Below are 16,558 nucleotides of genomic sequence, written 5' to 3'. Positions count from 1 at the left end.
ATGATCGCTCGTGCTTGCGCAGAAACCGTCGCTAGTCAGACATAAGCAGTGTTGCCATGTCTGCAGCGCTGCAGTGTTCCGGCTTCGTTTTTGTTTTTCAAATCTGGCAACCCTTGACACAGCGATGGGAGGCCAGAGCTCATGCGCAGCTATAGTGTGGTTGCACTCGCCTCCATGGACAAAATGCCTGCAAATGCCGGTCATGCTCAATAGATAACTTTCAGATCGTGAAATTAGCGCGAGTCACGAGTCGTAACAGCAATCAATTGTCCTGCAAATGCCGGTCATGTTTGGAAGATAACTTTCAAATCGCGAAATTAGCGCAAGTCATGGCACGCAACAGCAATCAATTGTCTCATGCCTCGTGAATGTAAACATAAGCTGTGTTCGACTGTTTGTGGCGCTGCACGCACAGACAGATCTGCAGATTTAAATGGGCATGGTCACTGTTAGAAGAAGGGTTGGGGAGTGGGCGGAGCACGGGAGAAAGAGAGGAAACAACTGTCATCTGTTTGTCTCCTCACCAAATACCAGCATATATACAACATAATATGTTAAATGTCATTTTCCCCTCAAAATAATATTATATAATATTAGTAATATATTATATATTAGATTATAAAACGGTCAGTTCTGGTCCTTGATTCTGATTGGCTGAGCGGAGTTCTAAGCCGTTATAAAATACCTCAATAACCCACTGCTTCTTGGGGCTTATTGCTTTATTAATCATAATTTCGTATAACACTATCGAGTTGTTCTGGCTCAACGAAGTACTCAGCAATGCAAAGAGGATCTGTCATATCCCATTTATATTACTTTTTAAATCTAAAAATTTTTTTGGAGGCCCAAAATCCTGCTTTTCACACACAGTGTTATACGACTGGAAACTCTGCCGACTCTGTCGGCGCCATCTTGTGCAACTAGCCGCGCTGTCAAAACACAATAAATATGGAGAGTGACATCGAAGTTAGGAGTGTCAACAGTAGGCAGAGCTCTGATGAGGTGGAGGACTACTTGTCAGGAAATATTTGAAATGTGTTTTTTAAAGAAAATAAAGGTGTGTTATAGGCTATATAAGATTATTAAATGCATTACAGTGTTAAACACTAAAGAACAGCAAAGTCTGGAAAAGCATGAGCATCAGTTAGGTGAGAAAAAGTAACGCAACAGTACTTTCAGTTACTTTCCACAAAAAGTACCCAAGTACTGTATTTAGTTACTTTTTTATAGAGTAACTCAATATTGTAACTAGTTACTTTTAAAAGTAACTTTCCCCAACACTGGTTGCAACAAGGCAACTCTGCGCAATCAACACACACCCGAGCTTTCCACAGCCTCCGCCGACAGCATCAACTGCCACAAACTTACCATAAATAAAAACACAAACGAAATATGTAAACACGCTATTGTTAATTGTAAAATAAAATGTTGAAGGAGCTTTTTCATCTCTGTCAATCACAATACCGTAACTTTCCAACCTCAGTAAATTTAAATCTCGAGTATGGAACTTGTGGTCGCTTCAAGAGACATCAACCCAAATTTACAGTGAATTACTTGTAAATATTAGATGGACATGAAACAGTTCCACATCACAATTCCATGTTTCTTATAGAGCCGGTGAAGTATAACGTGCCTTCACTAAGGTCTGGGCCCGGCTGGCTCAGTATTATAGGTTTATAAGTACATAGGCCATTAACAAAGTCTTGAAGAACACATGATTTATGAGCATGTCATGGTTCTCAACTCATGAAAATATAAAATCCTTCATTAAAGGAAGATGCTAATTGACAAACCTGTCAGATGCACAACAAAACAGCTTTCCATTAGCATTGCCCTAGAAGGAAAGAACAATGGATCCAGTTACAATCTCAAATCCCACACATTGGAAACCTGATGAGAGTCTGCAGCCTTTGTTGGCCAATCGGGCAAACTAATCCCCACTGAAACCTCACCCACAAAGGTTAATATTTAACAAGTGTTGAGAGTTTAGTTCCTCACAAATACAAGCATCTTTCCAGTTTTACCTTTTCTCTAATACTCTTTTCAGGCAGATATCCTTGGAGCACCCTGCAGTCTACTGTCATCTTGAAATTAAGGTAATTCCTCTAAATTACAGATCATAATTTTTTTAATATATCTCCTAGAGCAATACTCCTGAATAAAGCGGTATTCCGCTCCAACACCTTGTTTTCAATGGTATATTGGCAACATAGTCGGTTTACATTGAAATAAAGTAAACTTGAGAGGTTGTCATTTTATTGCAGTTTTGTTCTAAAAATGATTTTAGAAATATTTTGTTCACATTGTATTTTAGCAGGTGATGCTCTTTATTGTTTATAGAACCATTGTTTATCTGTGTTGGATGTTTCAAATGTTCTTTTGAACTGCAATGTTCAGTTTGCATGGATACGAGTAGATTCTGCTACTATCACCTCAGAGTGTAACGTACTGTGTATAATTGTGCTTTTTTTTTATCCATGGTCAAACAATAACAGAGATACACTCACTGTGGCCAACATGTATGTCGATTCTGAAGCAGAAAATGTGTCCATGTCTTTGAACTTCATGGGCAGGAAGTTACGTAACCATACTGTTGCCCCAGCAGCAAGACAACGTACGTAAATATCACACAAACACAATCCTGTACTTCTCATCTCTTGAAACATCGCTTTAGTCATATTTGATATATTGTGTCATCACATGCAAATATAACATTACATTACATTGGGTAATAAAGGGCTTTCCCTATTGGGAAAATAAATGCGTTTTTTAGGAACTACTGTCTGTTATTCCTGTATTTGTTTGTTAGAAAACTGTCTTTTTGAACCTAACCAGACACCGAACTAACTATCTGAGAACAGGCTAAAACACTGTTTTCTTTGGTTATCTCTAGGTGCCTGGGAGACCACTGATCTCACATCTCACGATGATGCAGTAGGCACTACCCGGGTGGTACTTTCTCATCCTGTTGTGTCAGTATCAGAAGAGCTGCCAGGCAGTGTGCCAGACCTGAAAGAAGAGGTTCAGCGGTATAGACCATGTAACATGCACAACACACTCTTAGATCAGGATAAAAATAGAGGTGAGTCACCTTTCATAACATTATGCAAAATTTAAGTAATCTCAATCTTAATTTCCATTTAACACTATCTAACTAACTTTTTCCATGCTGCACCTGCAACTTTTATTACAACAAATGTCTTATTTTTCTTTACATAGATCTTTTTCCTTTCTCTTAAGAAAGAAAGTCTGGAACAAACGTTGCAACATGATGTTTTTCCTACTTCTGAAAGTGGTACAGGAAGAGACCGAAACAATAACTAAAATAAAAATAAACAAAATAGTCTCTGCTTTTAGAAATAAACTAAAGATAAACTAAAGGTATATAAACATGCATAATATATTTTGATCATAATATTGTGTACAGTAGAAATGGTTTAATATAATGTAAAATGTTTTTTTCAGTGTAATGTTTTGTTCACTTTCATTCTTAATTAAATACAATATGTTAATGGAATTAAATAAAGGAATAAATAATAAAGAATGATTAATGATTTCAGTTTTATTTTGCAGTCTTTTATTTGTCTTTTACATCTTTCTATACAAAAATTAAACACTACATAATTGATAACATTTTATACATATGATAAGCATATTGACTTAAATGTTATTGTGTCAAACCTTCCCCAAGCTCTCACAAACAAAAGACTCTAAAAGTGAGCTGCATAAGAAATAACCTTTAACCCCAACAACTAAAAATTGTAAAGTACTGTACACTATTTATGATGACCTGAAATGATTCTGAAAGAAGTGTTACAGCAACTGCATGTTAATATTTAAAGGTCCAGCTAAACGCGAGGTCTCCTGGCTAAGGAAAGTTAAAGTTAAATGGAACCCATTTAAGCGCTGGATTGGCACAGACCGACATCATTATCCAAATTCTACCTTCAAAGGTAGGCTTTTGCAGTATTTGCAAAAAATATATAATTTACAGTTGTATTCTTAGCATCCAATGTCTCCTATGAGTGCAGGAATAAGAGTTTGTGAAGATCAGCCTGCAATGGATGTCAAGATGTTTATTCCATACGACTCTGCAAAGCTTTTCATAAACCAAGTATGTTGATATTACTCCTTACAGGAGTGTTTTGTATGTGTGCACGTGTGTGTACCCTTACAAAAAGAACTGCATTGGTAATACAGTATAGTTATGGTACCAGACCAAAGAAACTGAAATGTACAATATTTGTTATATTTTGATAAACATTGTTGTTTATCATGGTCCATCCATTAGACATGCATCCTAAAACAAAGTTTTTTTTGTTTGAAGCAGAGTTGCGCTTCCTGCATTAGTCATGTGTCTGTCACACCCTCTGTTGCCCTTAGGGAATGGGGTGAGGATAGAACATTCATTTTATGTCACATGTTTGTAGTTGGTCTGGGAAAAAAGCTCATTCATGACTAAACATTTCTAAAGAGTTGTCTGTTACAGCCACCTCTCAGCTCAGAACATCATTACTTAGGATGTCATAAGGACAAATCTCAACAGGTTCTAGTACACACCCATTTTGCTTGATGTGCCAGTTACAGATCTATTAACTGTCACGTGTAAAACCCACAAGATGTAATCAAACAATAATCTCACAATAATCTCAGGCCAAATAGGTGTTTGCATTTTCTCTGACACTGTATTGTGGTTTATATTTTGTCATCATATCAACAGATGACAGATGATATGATGGCAATGAAGAGCAGGCATGAGGAGATGATCAAGGAACTGGAGGAGAACTTTCTCATGGCCTCACGAGAAAATCAGGTGACAAAGAGGAGAGATTTAAAAACAAAGAATGTGGCGCACTGCTTTCATATATTTATATGTACACATGCATGTTTATGCAGGAACGAACAAAGATTAAAATGAGGATATATTACCAAAATAAGCTTAACACCCTGAAGAGAATCCTGGATATTTACCAGGAAAAGGTGGCCAGAAGAAATGCATTCTGGGAAGAGAAGGTTAGGGTGAGTCACACAAGCATCATCAAATTTGTTCTACTTCCTCCTTTAATCCTCAATTTAGATTCACACATGATGTAATGTTTCATCTTTTACTTTATTATGAGAGTTTTAGTAATTATGCCATAATTATGTCATGTGCTTTTTTGGGCTGATCAGACTCTGGAGAGTCTAAATAATGGCCTTCAGGAGCAACACAAAGTGCTTCACCAGAGGAACAGAGAAGATTTAGCAGCATGGAATGAAGAGAAGGTGTCACATAATTGTAGCATTTTACTGTTTGTTTAGACTGGTAGTGGAAGTAGTTATTTCCAAGTAGTAATTGTTTCAATAGTATTATATCACTAGACTGAGTCACTGACGACTGTGTGAGAGATATTGAACTAAAAGGGAACAATAAAAACATTTGCAGAACAAGATGATGGAATTGTTTTCCTCCAGATTGGACCTCCTTCACAACCATCAGGCATCAAGTAAGATAAATATTTTATCTTACAATATATACACTAAAATGGTTGACAAATTTTGTGTTTTAATGCAGAGATGCATATGGAATGCTGCTCTCTCCACAAAATAAAAGTGCACTGTTCTGTTAAAGTGGTAAAGAACTTAAGAAGTCATTTTTAAAGACGTTGGATCTCTGTGACAGCACTTCAGGAGCTGCAGTTGGCCAGGGCAGAGATGGGGAAAGTCCAGGAGATGCTGGAATCCTCTCAGGAGAAGAAAGAACCAGAAAGTGAAGAAAAGGTAGAACATATTGATTATTGCATATATACGACTTCATAGGGGACAGTTTTCAAATCTTTTCAGTCTTTTGTCAGAGGATTAAAAGTCAGAATTGGGTGTTTATTATTTAAAGTAGGCCTAAAGTATTTTTTACCGATCTTCTGTCATTTCTTTTTGTATTTGTTGATCTTCTGTAAGGGAACTTTGACTGCAGTGGACTGCAGTGACTCATATGTACCACTAGAGGGAGCACAGGCCCGTCTGGAGGTTCTGAAGGGTAACCTGCTGAAGAGAGAAAGGGAGATCTCAATGCTTCTGGAAGGAAAAGAGGATGTGACAGATTCTGTTGAACAGTCAGCATATGTTCACCTCCTGAGTGCTGTTATTAAACAGGTGCTCTTGAATACATAACATTCATAAAATACTATTTATAAAAACTGTTTTTTCCCCTCCACATTATGATTTTAGGACCATTTAAATACAGAATACTATAATTTTGCTTATGATAATTTGCATCTTTAGATTCAGCATACTTAAAGGAACAGTTCACCCAAAAATACAAATTCTGTCAAAATTTACATTTACTGGTTGTTCCTAATCTAGAAAAATGTATTTGTTCTGATGAACACAGAGAAAGATATTTGGAAGAATTCTTGGCCACCCCTCAAATGTTTGTATTTACCAGGATAAAAGGCTAAATTCAACAGGATAAGTTATACACTGTTTCATGTTATTTTTATACTAAGCACACTGAGCCATTCAACTTTACAGTTGTTATAGTTGTACTTTGTATTTCAGGCTCATCGTGTTTATACTGAGCTGACAGAGGCTAAGCAGCAGTTTGACCGGATGGCAGAAGACAACCAAAAAACTCTGGCAGAGATTAAAGAAAGCCTACAACAAGCCATAGAAGAATCCAACCAGAAGAGTCATGAGGAACAGGAGTAGGTTTTTAAAGAGTCCGGATGTAACTTTAAACATGCGTATTTGATAACTGGACGATGCACATTAGAGCGATAGTTCTTTCAGAACTTTCAGAAATGAAAGTTCTGTCATTATTTACTCACACTCTTGTCATTTCAAACCTGTATGGTTTTCTTTCTTCTGCAGAACGCAAAAGAAAATATTTTGATGTTGGTACCCATTCGCGTCCATTGGTTTTGGGTCCATGCAATAGAAGTGAATGGGTAATGCTGTGTTTTGCCTACCAACATTTATTAAAATAGCTTCTTTTGTGTTCTGCAGAAGACTGAAAGTCAAACAGGTTTGAAATGACAAGAGGGTGGATAAATGATGACAAAATTTTAATTTTTGGGTGAACTATCACTTTAATTCAGGGTGGAGCCACAGGTGGATGATGGATCACAGACCAGTTTACAGCACCATGAGGTCATACAGGTGGCTTTGGAGTGCATCAAAGCTGGGACTGTCATTGGTAAATTAAAAATTATGTTAAAAAGTTAATGTCTTCTTATAGATGTACAATATAAATGAGCAATACGTTTATTCTGTCACATTTATGGAGTCCGACACGAATGAGGCGTGGAAAGCAGAGCTGGATGAAAGAGTCAGGGTACGTCGCAAATGCAGAAAGACATACTCCTTTTATTCTGCACTCAGTCTCACTACAAATTTACGCTTTGTCACCTTTTTTAGAAGTTTGAGGAAAATTTCCGCAATAATGGACTGTTAAACTGTGATATTGAGAAGAGTGTGGGCCAGCAACTGCTGTTACTGCAGGCTGAGGTGACCACAGCCGAACACAACTCACTTAACACTAAAAAAATCACTTTCTCCATTTGTTGTCTAAGCATAAATAATACATTTTGTGGAAAAAAAGAAAAAACAATTGCTAGTGAGATAATAAAAAATAAATTACAGGTAATATTATCTGAAAACAAGTTTTATCTTACACATGCAGTGTTTTTTAAGCACATTTGTCAAGTTTGAAGGAAATGTCTTAAGATATTTTACTTTAGAACTGTGAATAATATTAAACACCCAACATTACATTTCTTAAAGTGCAACAGGGATTGTATCAGATGAAATCTACTCAGAATGCATTCTTCTGTTTTTTTAGTTAAAGCAGATCAAAGAGGAAAACAAGAAGATTGTTGAGAACTACACAGCTGAAAGGACCATGAGGAAGAAGTATTACAACATGGTGGAGGACATGAAAGGCATAAAACATTCCCCACATATATCTTCAGCGAGAACATAGAAATGTGTTTATATAGAAACTGTTGCCAGTCACGACAAGCGCTGAAACTCCTTTTTTGGCTATTTACAATTTAATCTGAGTCTTTGGGCCAGATACTGTATATCCAAGACTATTGACTGGTTTCCCAGACATTCTTCTCCTGTATGCAGATCCAACAGTAATAGATGAATATAAAAAACTAAGGGCATTTTGTGTTCTTGTAAAGATTTTTAATGCCTTTGCATTATTGAGGAATATTAATACAAACTGTATGTAGATAAACTCTGCACATGTTAATAAAGAACCATGGTGCCTAGCACAACCTTTTATTAAAACCTTTGCCTTTGTCTTTGACTTTATGTTCGGTCTTTTACAGGTAAGATCAGGGTGTTTTGTCGAATAAGGCCCTTGACACGCACAGAGCAAGCGCGAAGAGGTCACACCATAGTGACTTGTCTCGATGACTATTCTGTGATCCTGGAGACGCCTCGGGGACCTCGTGAGTTTCAGTTTGACAAGATCTTTAACTCCGAGTGTACACAAGAGGAGGTCTTCCTGGAGTCCAGTGGGTAAGCGTGCTGTTAATATTAGTTCATACAGTACATTTTGATCCATTTTGCTGATAAAATGCGAACTTCTCAGGCTAATCCAGTGTGCGATTGATGGCTTCAATGTATGCATCTTTGCATACGGCCATACAGGATCAGGAAAAACCTTCACGATTGTTGGAGACAGAGATCAGAGAAACCCAGGCATCATTCCCAGAACCTTCACCAAGATCTTTGAGATCATCCAGGAGAACGAGTCTAAATTTGATTTTAAGGTACGCTTGGATATTTGAGGTTACATAGGCTGAGCTGATATACACCCTCCTCTGCTGTCTATCCTCAGGTTTCAGCCTACATGTTAGAGCTGTACAATGACCGTCTACAAGATCTGTTCGTAAACCCAGCTGAGGCGTTCAGCAAGCGGATTGAAATTAAGAGGGACAGAAAAGGTCTTATGTTTGCCCAGGGAGCAGAGACAAAGGAGGCGACCAGTGCCAGCGAACTCTTCGCATTATTCGAGCAGGGATGCGCAAACCGTCACATCGCAGCCACCAGTAGGTATTTCGTAAAATATCAAAAAATGGTTTGGATTAATTTCTTTAGTTGCAGTGAATATTAATAACTGGTCAGAATATGAAGACTTGACAGAGCTACTGTTTTGGCACAAACTTAGGTTTGCTTTATTTATTCATTCAGAGATGAATGTTGAAAGTTCTCGTTCTCACCTGATCATTGGCGTCATGATCGAGAGCTCCAGTCTGACCAATGGGAGCGTGAGCTATGGGAAACTCAGTCTTGTGGACCTGGCAGGAAGTGAACGAGCAGCAAAAACAGGAGCCAAAGACGACCAGCTAAAGGTTTTATGTCAAACAAAAAACGAGTAAATGTATTTTTTCACCGATTCAGTTCACGCCTTAAAATTTGAACTTTTACTTAAAGTACGTCTTTTTAAAAGTTGTGTCTTTCATTTTATTGTACTGTATTGTGTACTGTTTGTTTCTCCCAGGAGGCAAACTCTATTAACAAATCTCTGAGTGCTCTTGGAGATGTAATTTCAGCTTTATCAATGGAGCAGCCTCATGTTCCATACCGTAACAACAAGCTGACCCAACTCATGCAAGACTCACTGGGAGGCAATGCCAAGACCCTCATGTTCCTCAACATCTCCCCCTCTGACAGCAACCTAGACGAGACTCTCACCTCACTCATGTGAGATACAAATATCTTACTGGGAGAGTGACGTAACACTTTTCAAATGAATTTGAAATGAAGTTGTGTTTCCTACATTGTGATGTTAATATCTCAACGCAGCTATGCAACTCGAGTGAAAGCCATTACCAACAGTGCTCAGAGGAACATCGACAACAAAGAGATCGCCCAGCTGAAAGAGGTATATATCGGTTTATGTTTTTTTTCAAGATAATACACTTATTTTTTCTCGTGAATGATGGCCTCAAAATTGGCCTTCTCTCATTTTTATATTTACTTATTTTATTTTAAAGGTGATTTTAAAACTGAAGTCAGGCCAGCCTGTGGAAGAAGATGTATAAGTTCATGACATACAGTATAACCCTGGGTAATATAGCTTTGTTTTCAATAAAAGCCTGTTTTCTCTTTAAAACATATGAAGCTGAAACTGAACCCTAAGCCTATCCATTACAAAAAACATGAAAAGCAAAATTTTGATCACAAGTTGAAGCTAAAGTACGTGTATGTACTGAAATTACAGAATTGCATTCATCATATGAACTGTCATGCATTCCAATCTCAGTAATGGCCTTTTTGTGTGTAATGTGTCTGTTGTTTATATAATGTTTGTTCAGTTTATGTGAAGATCAGTTTGTATCCAGAAGCTCTGCTGATTCAGATTTAACTGTTATTCAAGCAAATACCACAATTTAAATTTTTTTATTATTCGTTCAAAACATTACTGGAATAAAAAATGAAATGCACAACAACTGTAAAGACAGGAGCTTTACAATCTGTAACATTTGAACCAATAAACTGAATTATGCAGTAAATCTTTAAATGTTCTTTATTCCATAACATTATATAATAATGAAGATTTATTAGCTTAGTTAAACTGTAGACTTGACAAAAAAAACCTTAAAAGGTTTAAAACCTATATTATCATCAAGGTCTATACGTTCTGTTAAGATGTAAAATGCGTTGTTCATTAATGCAAAGTCATCAATACCATTCATCACATTTTTGGCTTATAAAACAACATATAAAATATCATTTTTATACACATCGCTCACATCATTTTTATACACACAAACCAAGTAAAACATCATTTTTGTTTAAGGAGGCGTTTTAGCTTTTTAAAAAAGGCTATAAAATTGACTTTGTGGCTTTCCACTTAAAAAAAAAGTACACACCGAAGCCAAAACACTTTCATGACCCTTCATGCATTAACACAAATATTGCACAGACATGAAAAATATGTGCAACAGCAAATATCTGGGAAGAATGCTTATCCAGGGCTTACATTTCAGACATGATTCTGTCCATTTGATGTCTGTATAATTACAAATAACAAAGAAACAGAATACTGATAGCATATTTAGTTACGAGGTGAGATTTTTATTCGGAAGTGTTTGGGCTTCATGGTGAGGGCAAATGTGGAGCTCAGGTCAAGCTCCTGCCCAGGAACGTTCTCTATGTTTAGACGATGGAGCAGAGTGGTTAAGAACACAAACATCTCCAGACGGGCAAAATTGTCACCGAGGCAGCGGCGTGTTCCCTTTCCGAATATCATTACTTTCTCTGTGAGTGTTTTATTTACAATACCAGACTGGGTGAGGAAGCGTTCAGGGCGGAAGGACTCTGGATCACCCCAAATCTCCCTTTTGATAAACACAGCATTTGTAAATGATACATAAACACAATGTAGTCATGTTTTTACTATAATATATATACAAATATAATTATATAATAAAAAAGAGCATTATAAGAAAATATAAAGATTCTTGGGAGTAATCTGATTATACTTACATGTCATGATTGACTTGATATTGGTTGATAAACACACATGTGTCTTTGGGGATGAAGTATCCATTAAATGTAATGTTTTCTGTTGTGCTACATAACACAAGGGGAACAAACTAAGAATGGGTATTTATGTATATTAATGTGGTTATTATAGACCGAAAGAACTTAGAAACACAGGCTTACCAGTGAGGTATAGTGAAAGGCACGTAAGATGCATGACGAAACACCTCATATATGAAAGCCTCAGTGTATGGCATGTTTGGTTTGTCTTTAAACTGTGGAAGCCTGCTCATCCCAACCTGGTTATCTGAAAACACATGCAAGAATAATAAATAACCATATAGAAGATGGATTATATCCTTAAGTGAGAGACTGTTTGGGCTACTCCTGAACTACTTGAAAAACAGAAAACGAAGAACAAATCCTATTAGAAATAATAAGGTACTACAGCTTGCTTTAACACTTGAGAATTTCTTGCTTCCATTAGAGACTTCAGCGGTTTCTAGATCAATTCCAGAGAAGGTTTGGTGTCGCCAAATTAGTGTGATCTGGGCTCGAGGGAATAAGCCCACTTAAGACCCACCAAAGATGAGCTCACTGTGCTGAAATGGGCCCATCTTGTAAGATACCACCCACCGACACAAACACCACATAGACTTTGCATTGCAATAAATTATAGTAGCTATCAGGTTTAGTTGCCTACTGCAGCTATCTAACAGAAAACAAAATACTACGAAACATAAATGCAAATAGCATGCATCTGTTTGTCAGTTTATGCTGAATTACTTTCAGATGTCTGTGCTATTATAATCATTTGCACGCATTGGAGTCACTTCTGAATAGATAATATCTCATTTAAACAAAAAAGAAAGTTTAGTTGTATGGCCATAAGCCTTAATAACTCTTGCACATCTCCTAAGCACGACTTTCAAAATCATGGATCGGATTTTTATATTGTTTTTGGTTTCGCGTGTGTCTCTCATAACCAACCACAGCTAATGGAGATCCAATTTCTTGAGAATGCAGTCGCAGAGCTGAAGAAAATGATATGCATAGAGGATGTTTTGTTTGGAAGAAACAGAATATTGTTTTAATGGTCTGAATCTTGAATCTTTACCTATCTCTTGGATGATTTTAGCTTGAATGTCTGTAAACTTGATCAGGTATAAAAGGCTCCACTGTAAACCTGTGATGATAGTGTCAAAACCTATGAGGAAAATAGACAACAGTTATGATCATAATCTTCACTCTTATTCAAAAAATGAAAGGGTATACATTTCATAAATGCTTGCTCAGCTTTATTTATAACAGAATGTGTATGTCCAGCTGGTAAATGAGCAAGTGGGCAACCAATTCTGCTAAATATACAGTACTGTATTGTAAGGGGAAAACTCACAAATATTCTCAGTTTAAGAGAATGAGCAGTTTGGGTTTCTCATAGGGGGTCTGTTAAACATTCTTTAATGAACCAGAACTACCAAGAGCCAGAAACAGGAATGACTAGCGTGAGCCAAGCCCAAATGAAAAACATACATCCAAGGCAAATTCTTAGAAGAACTTAAATTCTGGCAGATCAGTCTGCAGCCTGGTCCTTGTGACAAAAGCACAGAGCCAGGAAAAACATCTGGTTTTGGATGTAAATGCGTGTCTTTTACAAGCAAAGCTATTAGTGTAACAACATCCCATGGAGAAAAACTGGAGCCCTGGAAGGCATGTTTTTATGTCTGGCAAACTGCAATGAATTTTTACCTAATGCAATTAATCATGACTCTTCTATATACACAAAAAATTCTCTGTTCTACATGCAGAGCACAAACTGTAGTACTGTTGACGCAATGTTGTTTATACTCTCTTTTTCATGCTTTTGATTTGTGGTTTCTTACCGGCTCCAAAGATGTCGATGACACTGTGCACGATCTGTGAATTGCTGAGTGTAGCTTTCTCTCCGTCCTCATCTCTGTCTTCACACATTGCTATTAAAGCATCTGTGATGTCCCGGATACAGTTCTGCACAAATGACATGTCAATACAATCACATTGACAGTGTAAAAAGAATACTACACTCTTCAAAAAAGGTGATTCGATGCCATGCAGAGCCTTTTGGTTCTATTAATATCCTTTCTGTTTCACAAAAGGTTCTTTGTGGCAAAAAAATTTTTTTTTTTTTTTTAAAAATTTATTAATTTTTTGTTTTTTTAATTATCTTTTTTTTAATTGTTTTTTTTTGTATTTAAAATTTTTTTTTTGTGGAACCTTTTATGCACCTTTATTTTTAAGAGTGATACCTATTGAATCCCTTTACTCACTCTTATATCACATCTATGTTCATCTTGTTCCTGGCAATGTACGCATGTGTGCCGTCTGCGGAACTGTTTATACTGAATTCAACTGTGCATGCGAACATTTCAGTGTGTATAAACAAAATTCTCAGTTTATAGGCGGTCTGAAGAAAGAATTCAAGTTTCACACAGTGCTCCAGTTTACAGTTTTCTCTTTGAAATCATTCTATATACTGTAGCTACCAAACAATGTGTGCAAAAAATAGCAGACACGTCGACCATAAGCTATTAAAATTATATTATGCATTTATTTAAAAATCGAAATAAATCTACCTAATAAATTGTTATATCAAATTTAAATCAAAGTTTTTCTATAGGAACCTTGTAACCTTTTCCATAGTTATTTAAATTTGTAATGGATTCAACATGGAAGACATTACTGACTTTAAATAATACTCTTAAGCTCTTCAGATAAAGTGCAAACAGATGCTGAGAAAGACACTGTAGCGCAACCAATTTTCGTCACAGGTCTTAAACTTTCCTTTCTTTGTCTACTGATAAGAACTCATGAGAAGAGACACATCTGAGCATCCTGACATTAACAATATTTGGGTTCAGTTACATCTACATCCAAGATAAGTTTGTCTCTCTCTCTCTAACACAATGGCATAATATAGGTTATTATAGATATTGGTTTACCCTATCAAAGGTATTGAGATGTTCCTTGATGTTGTGTTCCATAAAATCATTCATCCTGTTTATGAACTGAAACATCTTTCTCAAAGAGGGACTGGGTAGGTAACGAAAGATGGGAAAGAAGTCCGCCAGATTCCCCGCAGCGAAGATGCGCAGAACTTCCGTATTAATGTTGACAATGGTTAGGAACTCTGTATCATTATAGTCGTATCTCTTCCCAAAACACAGAGCGCAAACCACATTGGCAACCGAGGTCACAAGCAGTATTGAGGGATCGATCCCCTCCTCTCCAGCCTCATCTCCTTGTTCCTTCAGAGCCTCCACCATCTCCAAGGCTTCTGCACAGATATGTTCCTCTAAGAGACAAGAAGCACTCGAGTCTCTGGCTTCAGCTTGCGAGAAGGTCTTCAAAGCATTTCTGCAAATCTTTTTGTGAAGCACCCAAGCTTCACCATACTTCTCACTAAATGTCATGCTTTCGCCATTAGCGATCGCCGAGAAGGAGAAAAAATCAGGACGTCCGGCAAATGCCTCTCCTTGTCGCACCAAAGCCTCTTTGACCGTAGAATAGCCGCTCAAAACCACCACCACAAGAGAACCCATCTTCATCTGGAACACATCTCCATACTGAACCCTCAGGTTAGTTAGGGACAAATGGACCTGTTCCCCAATCTGGAGGAGATTGCCAACTAGCGGCCATGGTCTGGGACCTGGAGGCAAGGTGCCACATGTTCTTCGCTGACCACGGAGAGCCAGCAGGAGCAGAGAGAAGACACAGAGGAGCACAGTCACTCCAGAAGTAGACATACAGAAGATCTCCTCAAGAAACATGACACGTGCTGCAAAATATATGAAGCTCGACGGGTTATATTTTTATATTAAAATAGCATTTAAAAGCATTACATTACAGGAAAAGGAAAATGTTTGTGAAACATGTAAACATCGCCATGTAATTGTTTAGGCTGCTCTGAAGTTTTTTAGTTTACTCATAGCAACATCCCTGCCTCGTCTAAAAACTAATAATAATGCCTTTCTCATACATTGCCTTGACAATAAAAACATGTAAAATAAAAACATGCTTGACAGAAATGACACTGGTTGAAGTCTTATCTACTCATCCGCAGTACGTGGATGTAAGCATTTTCATGTGGATGAAGAAATTAAAACGTATTATAAATAAAATATATATTTGTATAAAATGTATTAATGCAAACAAGGTCAAAGATAGATCAGAAAATGAAAAGGTAAACATGCTGGGCAAATAAAACCATGCATATACCTTAGTGACTACGTGTTTGTTATTAAAACCTTGACAAGTTTCAACAGGAGGCAAGTCCAAGTCGCTGCGATAAATGGCTGTGCGTGCGTAATCTTCTGACTGCAGGAGCTACAGACTGACTTGAAGCACTGAGCGCGAGAGGGGCGTAGCGGCCAGATCTACTGTTGTAATCATTTGACAAGCATAAGGATATGGAAGCATATTGGTAGCATATTTCAATTTGAAATTCAATACGCAAAATGGCAATGCAGTTTGTAAAATGACACTGCATTTATGTAATTAAATATACATTTAAAACAACATATGTGCAACATTAGCTGCAAAATGAAAATTCAATAATATAATTGAAATTTGTCAGTTCCTACATCAGTTTTAATATATAATTTAAATATATATTTTAACGCTCTTTAATTTGCAAAATTAAATGCATTCCCCAGACTGATTTTATATGTTTAAGATAGTCAAGCAAAACTGTGTCAATATGATCATTCAAATGTTATTTTCCCTAAATCCATTAACATTAACAGGTTGAACATTTGGGATTGCATTTTCATTTACACGCAGTGCATTGAGTGTTGCTAAATTAAATGAGGACTTGAAAATGCATTTCTACTCGTTGATGTGCGGTTAAAAACGTGCTGATAAAAGCATTAAATCGCTTCCACACACACGTTTTCATCATAAACACATTAAGTATTTGTTGTCTTCTTAGTGGATATCTTAACATAATCATTCAGAAATTGTTTTTGTGGCGCAACATTTCCGTAACTTCAGGAATTGAGTTACACTGGATTAGGGGGTCGACCGATATGCGGTTTTCAGG

General features: G+C 36.9%; 3 protein-coding genes across 5 annotated transcripts; 2 read left to right on the top strand and 1 right to left on the bottom strand.

Moving 5' to 3' along the window:
• The first annotated feature begins 1,990 nt into the window (after positions 1-1,990).
• On the top strand, positions 1,991-5,362 carry LOC130545694 (uncharacterized). The gene is made up of 8 exons (XM_057320386.1): positions 1,991-2,096; positions 2,496-2,614; positions 2,894-3,082; positions 3,843-3,953; positions 4,032-4,114; positions 4,721-4,813; positions 4,897-5,019; positions 5,173-5,362. The coding sequence occupies exons 2-8, from the start codon at positions 2,518-2,520 to the stop codon at positions 5,299-5,301; spliced, it is 825 nt and encodes a 274-aa protein (XP_057176369.1). The 5' UTR covers positions 1,991-2,096; positions 2,496-2,517; the 3' UTR covers positions 5,302-5,362.
• Positions 5,363-6,551: 1,189 nt separating this feature from the next.
• Positions 6,552-10,497, top strand: si:dkey-96l17.6 (uncharacterized). Of its 3 annotated transcripts, XM_057320353.1 has the most exons (12): positions 6,552-6,683; positions 7,077-7,174; positions 7,265-7,312; positions 7,396-7,485; positions 7,820-7,919; positions 8,316-8,508; positions 8,582-8,762; positions 8,831-9,041; positions 9,184-9,344; positions 9,494-9,696; positions 9,799-9,877; positions 9,990-10,497. In XM_057320353.1, exons 1-12 carry the CDS (start codon positions 6,671-6,673, stop codon positions 10,035-10,037), a joined length of 1,425 nt encoding a protein of 474 aa, XP_057176336.1. In that variant the 5' UTR covers positions 6,552-6,670; the 3' UTR covers positions 10,038-10,497. The 3 variants fall into 3 exon arrangements, with proteins under 3 accessions (XP_057176336.1, XP_057176346.1, XP_057176355.1); XM_057320363.1 differs by lacking the exon at positions 7,396-7,485; XM_057320372.1 differs by lacking the exons at positions 9,799-9,877; positions 9,990-10,497 and having other exon boundaries at positions 9,184-9,367; positions 9,494-9,641.
• An 85-nt stretch (positions 10,498-10,582) lies between these two features.
• On the bottom strand, positions 10,583-15,845 carry LOC130569619 (cytochrome P450 1A1). Its single transcript, XM_057359368.1, has 7 exons — positions 15,736-15,845; positions 14,460-15,295; positions 13,365-13,488; positions 12,599-12,688; positions 11,665-11,788; positions 11,485-11,571; positions 10,583-11,336 (listed from the first exon to the last, which is right to left on the bottom strand). The coding sequence occupies exons 2-7, from the start codon at positions 15,285-15,287 to the stop codon at positions 11,054-11,056; spliced, it is 1,536 nt and encodes a 511-aa protein (XP_057215351.1). The 5' UTR covers positions 15,288-15,295; positions 15,736-15,845; the 3' UTR covers positions 10,583-11,053.
• Positions 15,846-16,558: the final 713 nt, after the last annotated feature.

This window comes from Triplophysa rosa, linkage group LG2 (assembly GCF_024868665.1).
Source record: "Triplophysa rosa linkage group LG2, Trosa_1v2, whole genome shotgun sequence".
In the NCBI taxonomy this organism is placed as follows: domain Eukaryota; kingdom Metazoa; phylum Chordata; class Actinopteri; order Cypriniformes; family Nemacheilidae; genus Triplophysa; species Triplophysa rosa.
This window is presented reverse-complemented; position numbering and strand designations above follow the sequence as displayed.

What these genes read in the sequence shown, in the direction of transcription:
- LOC130545694 (XM_057320386.1), top strand. Translation starts at nt 2,518, where the DNA reads ATGTATGTCGATTCTGAAGCAGAAAATGTGTCCATGTCTTTGAACTTC. An exon ending in AGATCAGGATAAAAATAGAG is followed by an intron (nt 3,083 to 3,842) that starts GTGAGTCACCTT and finishes TAATATTTAAAG; the next exon opens with GTCCAGCTAAACGCGAGGTC. An exon ending in TGGCCTCACGAGAAAATCAG is followed by an intron (nt 4,814 to 4,896) that starts GTGACAAAGAGG and finishes ATGTTTATGCAG; the next exon opens with GAACGAACAAAGATTAAAAT.
- si:dkey-96l17.6 (XM_057320353.1), top strand. An exon ending in CATGGTGGAGGACATGAAAG is followed by an intron (nt 7,920 to 8,315) that starts GCATAAAACATT and finishes GGTCTTTTACAG; the next exon opens with GTAAGATCAGGGTGTTTTGT. An exon ending in AGTCTAAATTTGATTTTAAG is followed by an intron (nt 8,763 to 8,830) that starts GTACGCTTGGAT and finishes GTCTATCCTCAG; the next exon opens with GTTTCAGCCTACATGTTAGA.
- LOC130569619 (XM_057359368.1), bottom strand. Translation starts at nt 15,287, where the DNA reads ATGTTTCTTGAGGAGATCTTCTGTATGTCTACTTCTGGAGTGACTGTG. An exon ending in TAAAATCATCCAAGAGATAG is followed by an intron (nt 11,789 to 12,598) that starts GTAAAGATTCAA and finishes ATGTGTTTTCAG; the next exon opens with ATAACCAGGTTGGGATGAGC. An exon ending in CCTTTCACTATACCTCACTG is followed by an intron (nt 11,572 to 11,664) that starts GTAAGCCTGTGT and finishes TGTGTTATGTAG; the next exon opens with CACAACAGAAAACATTACAT.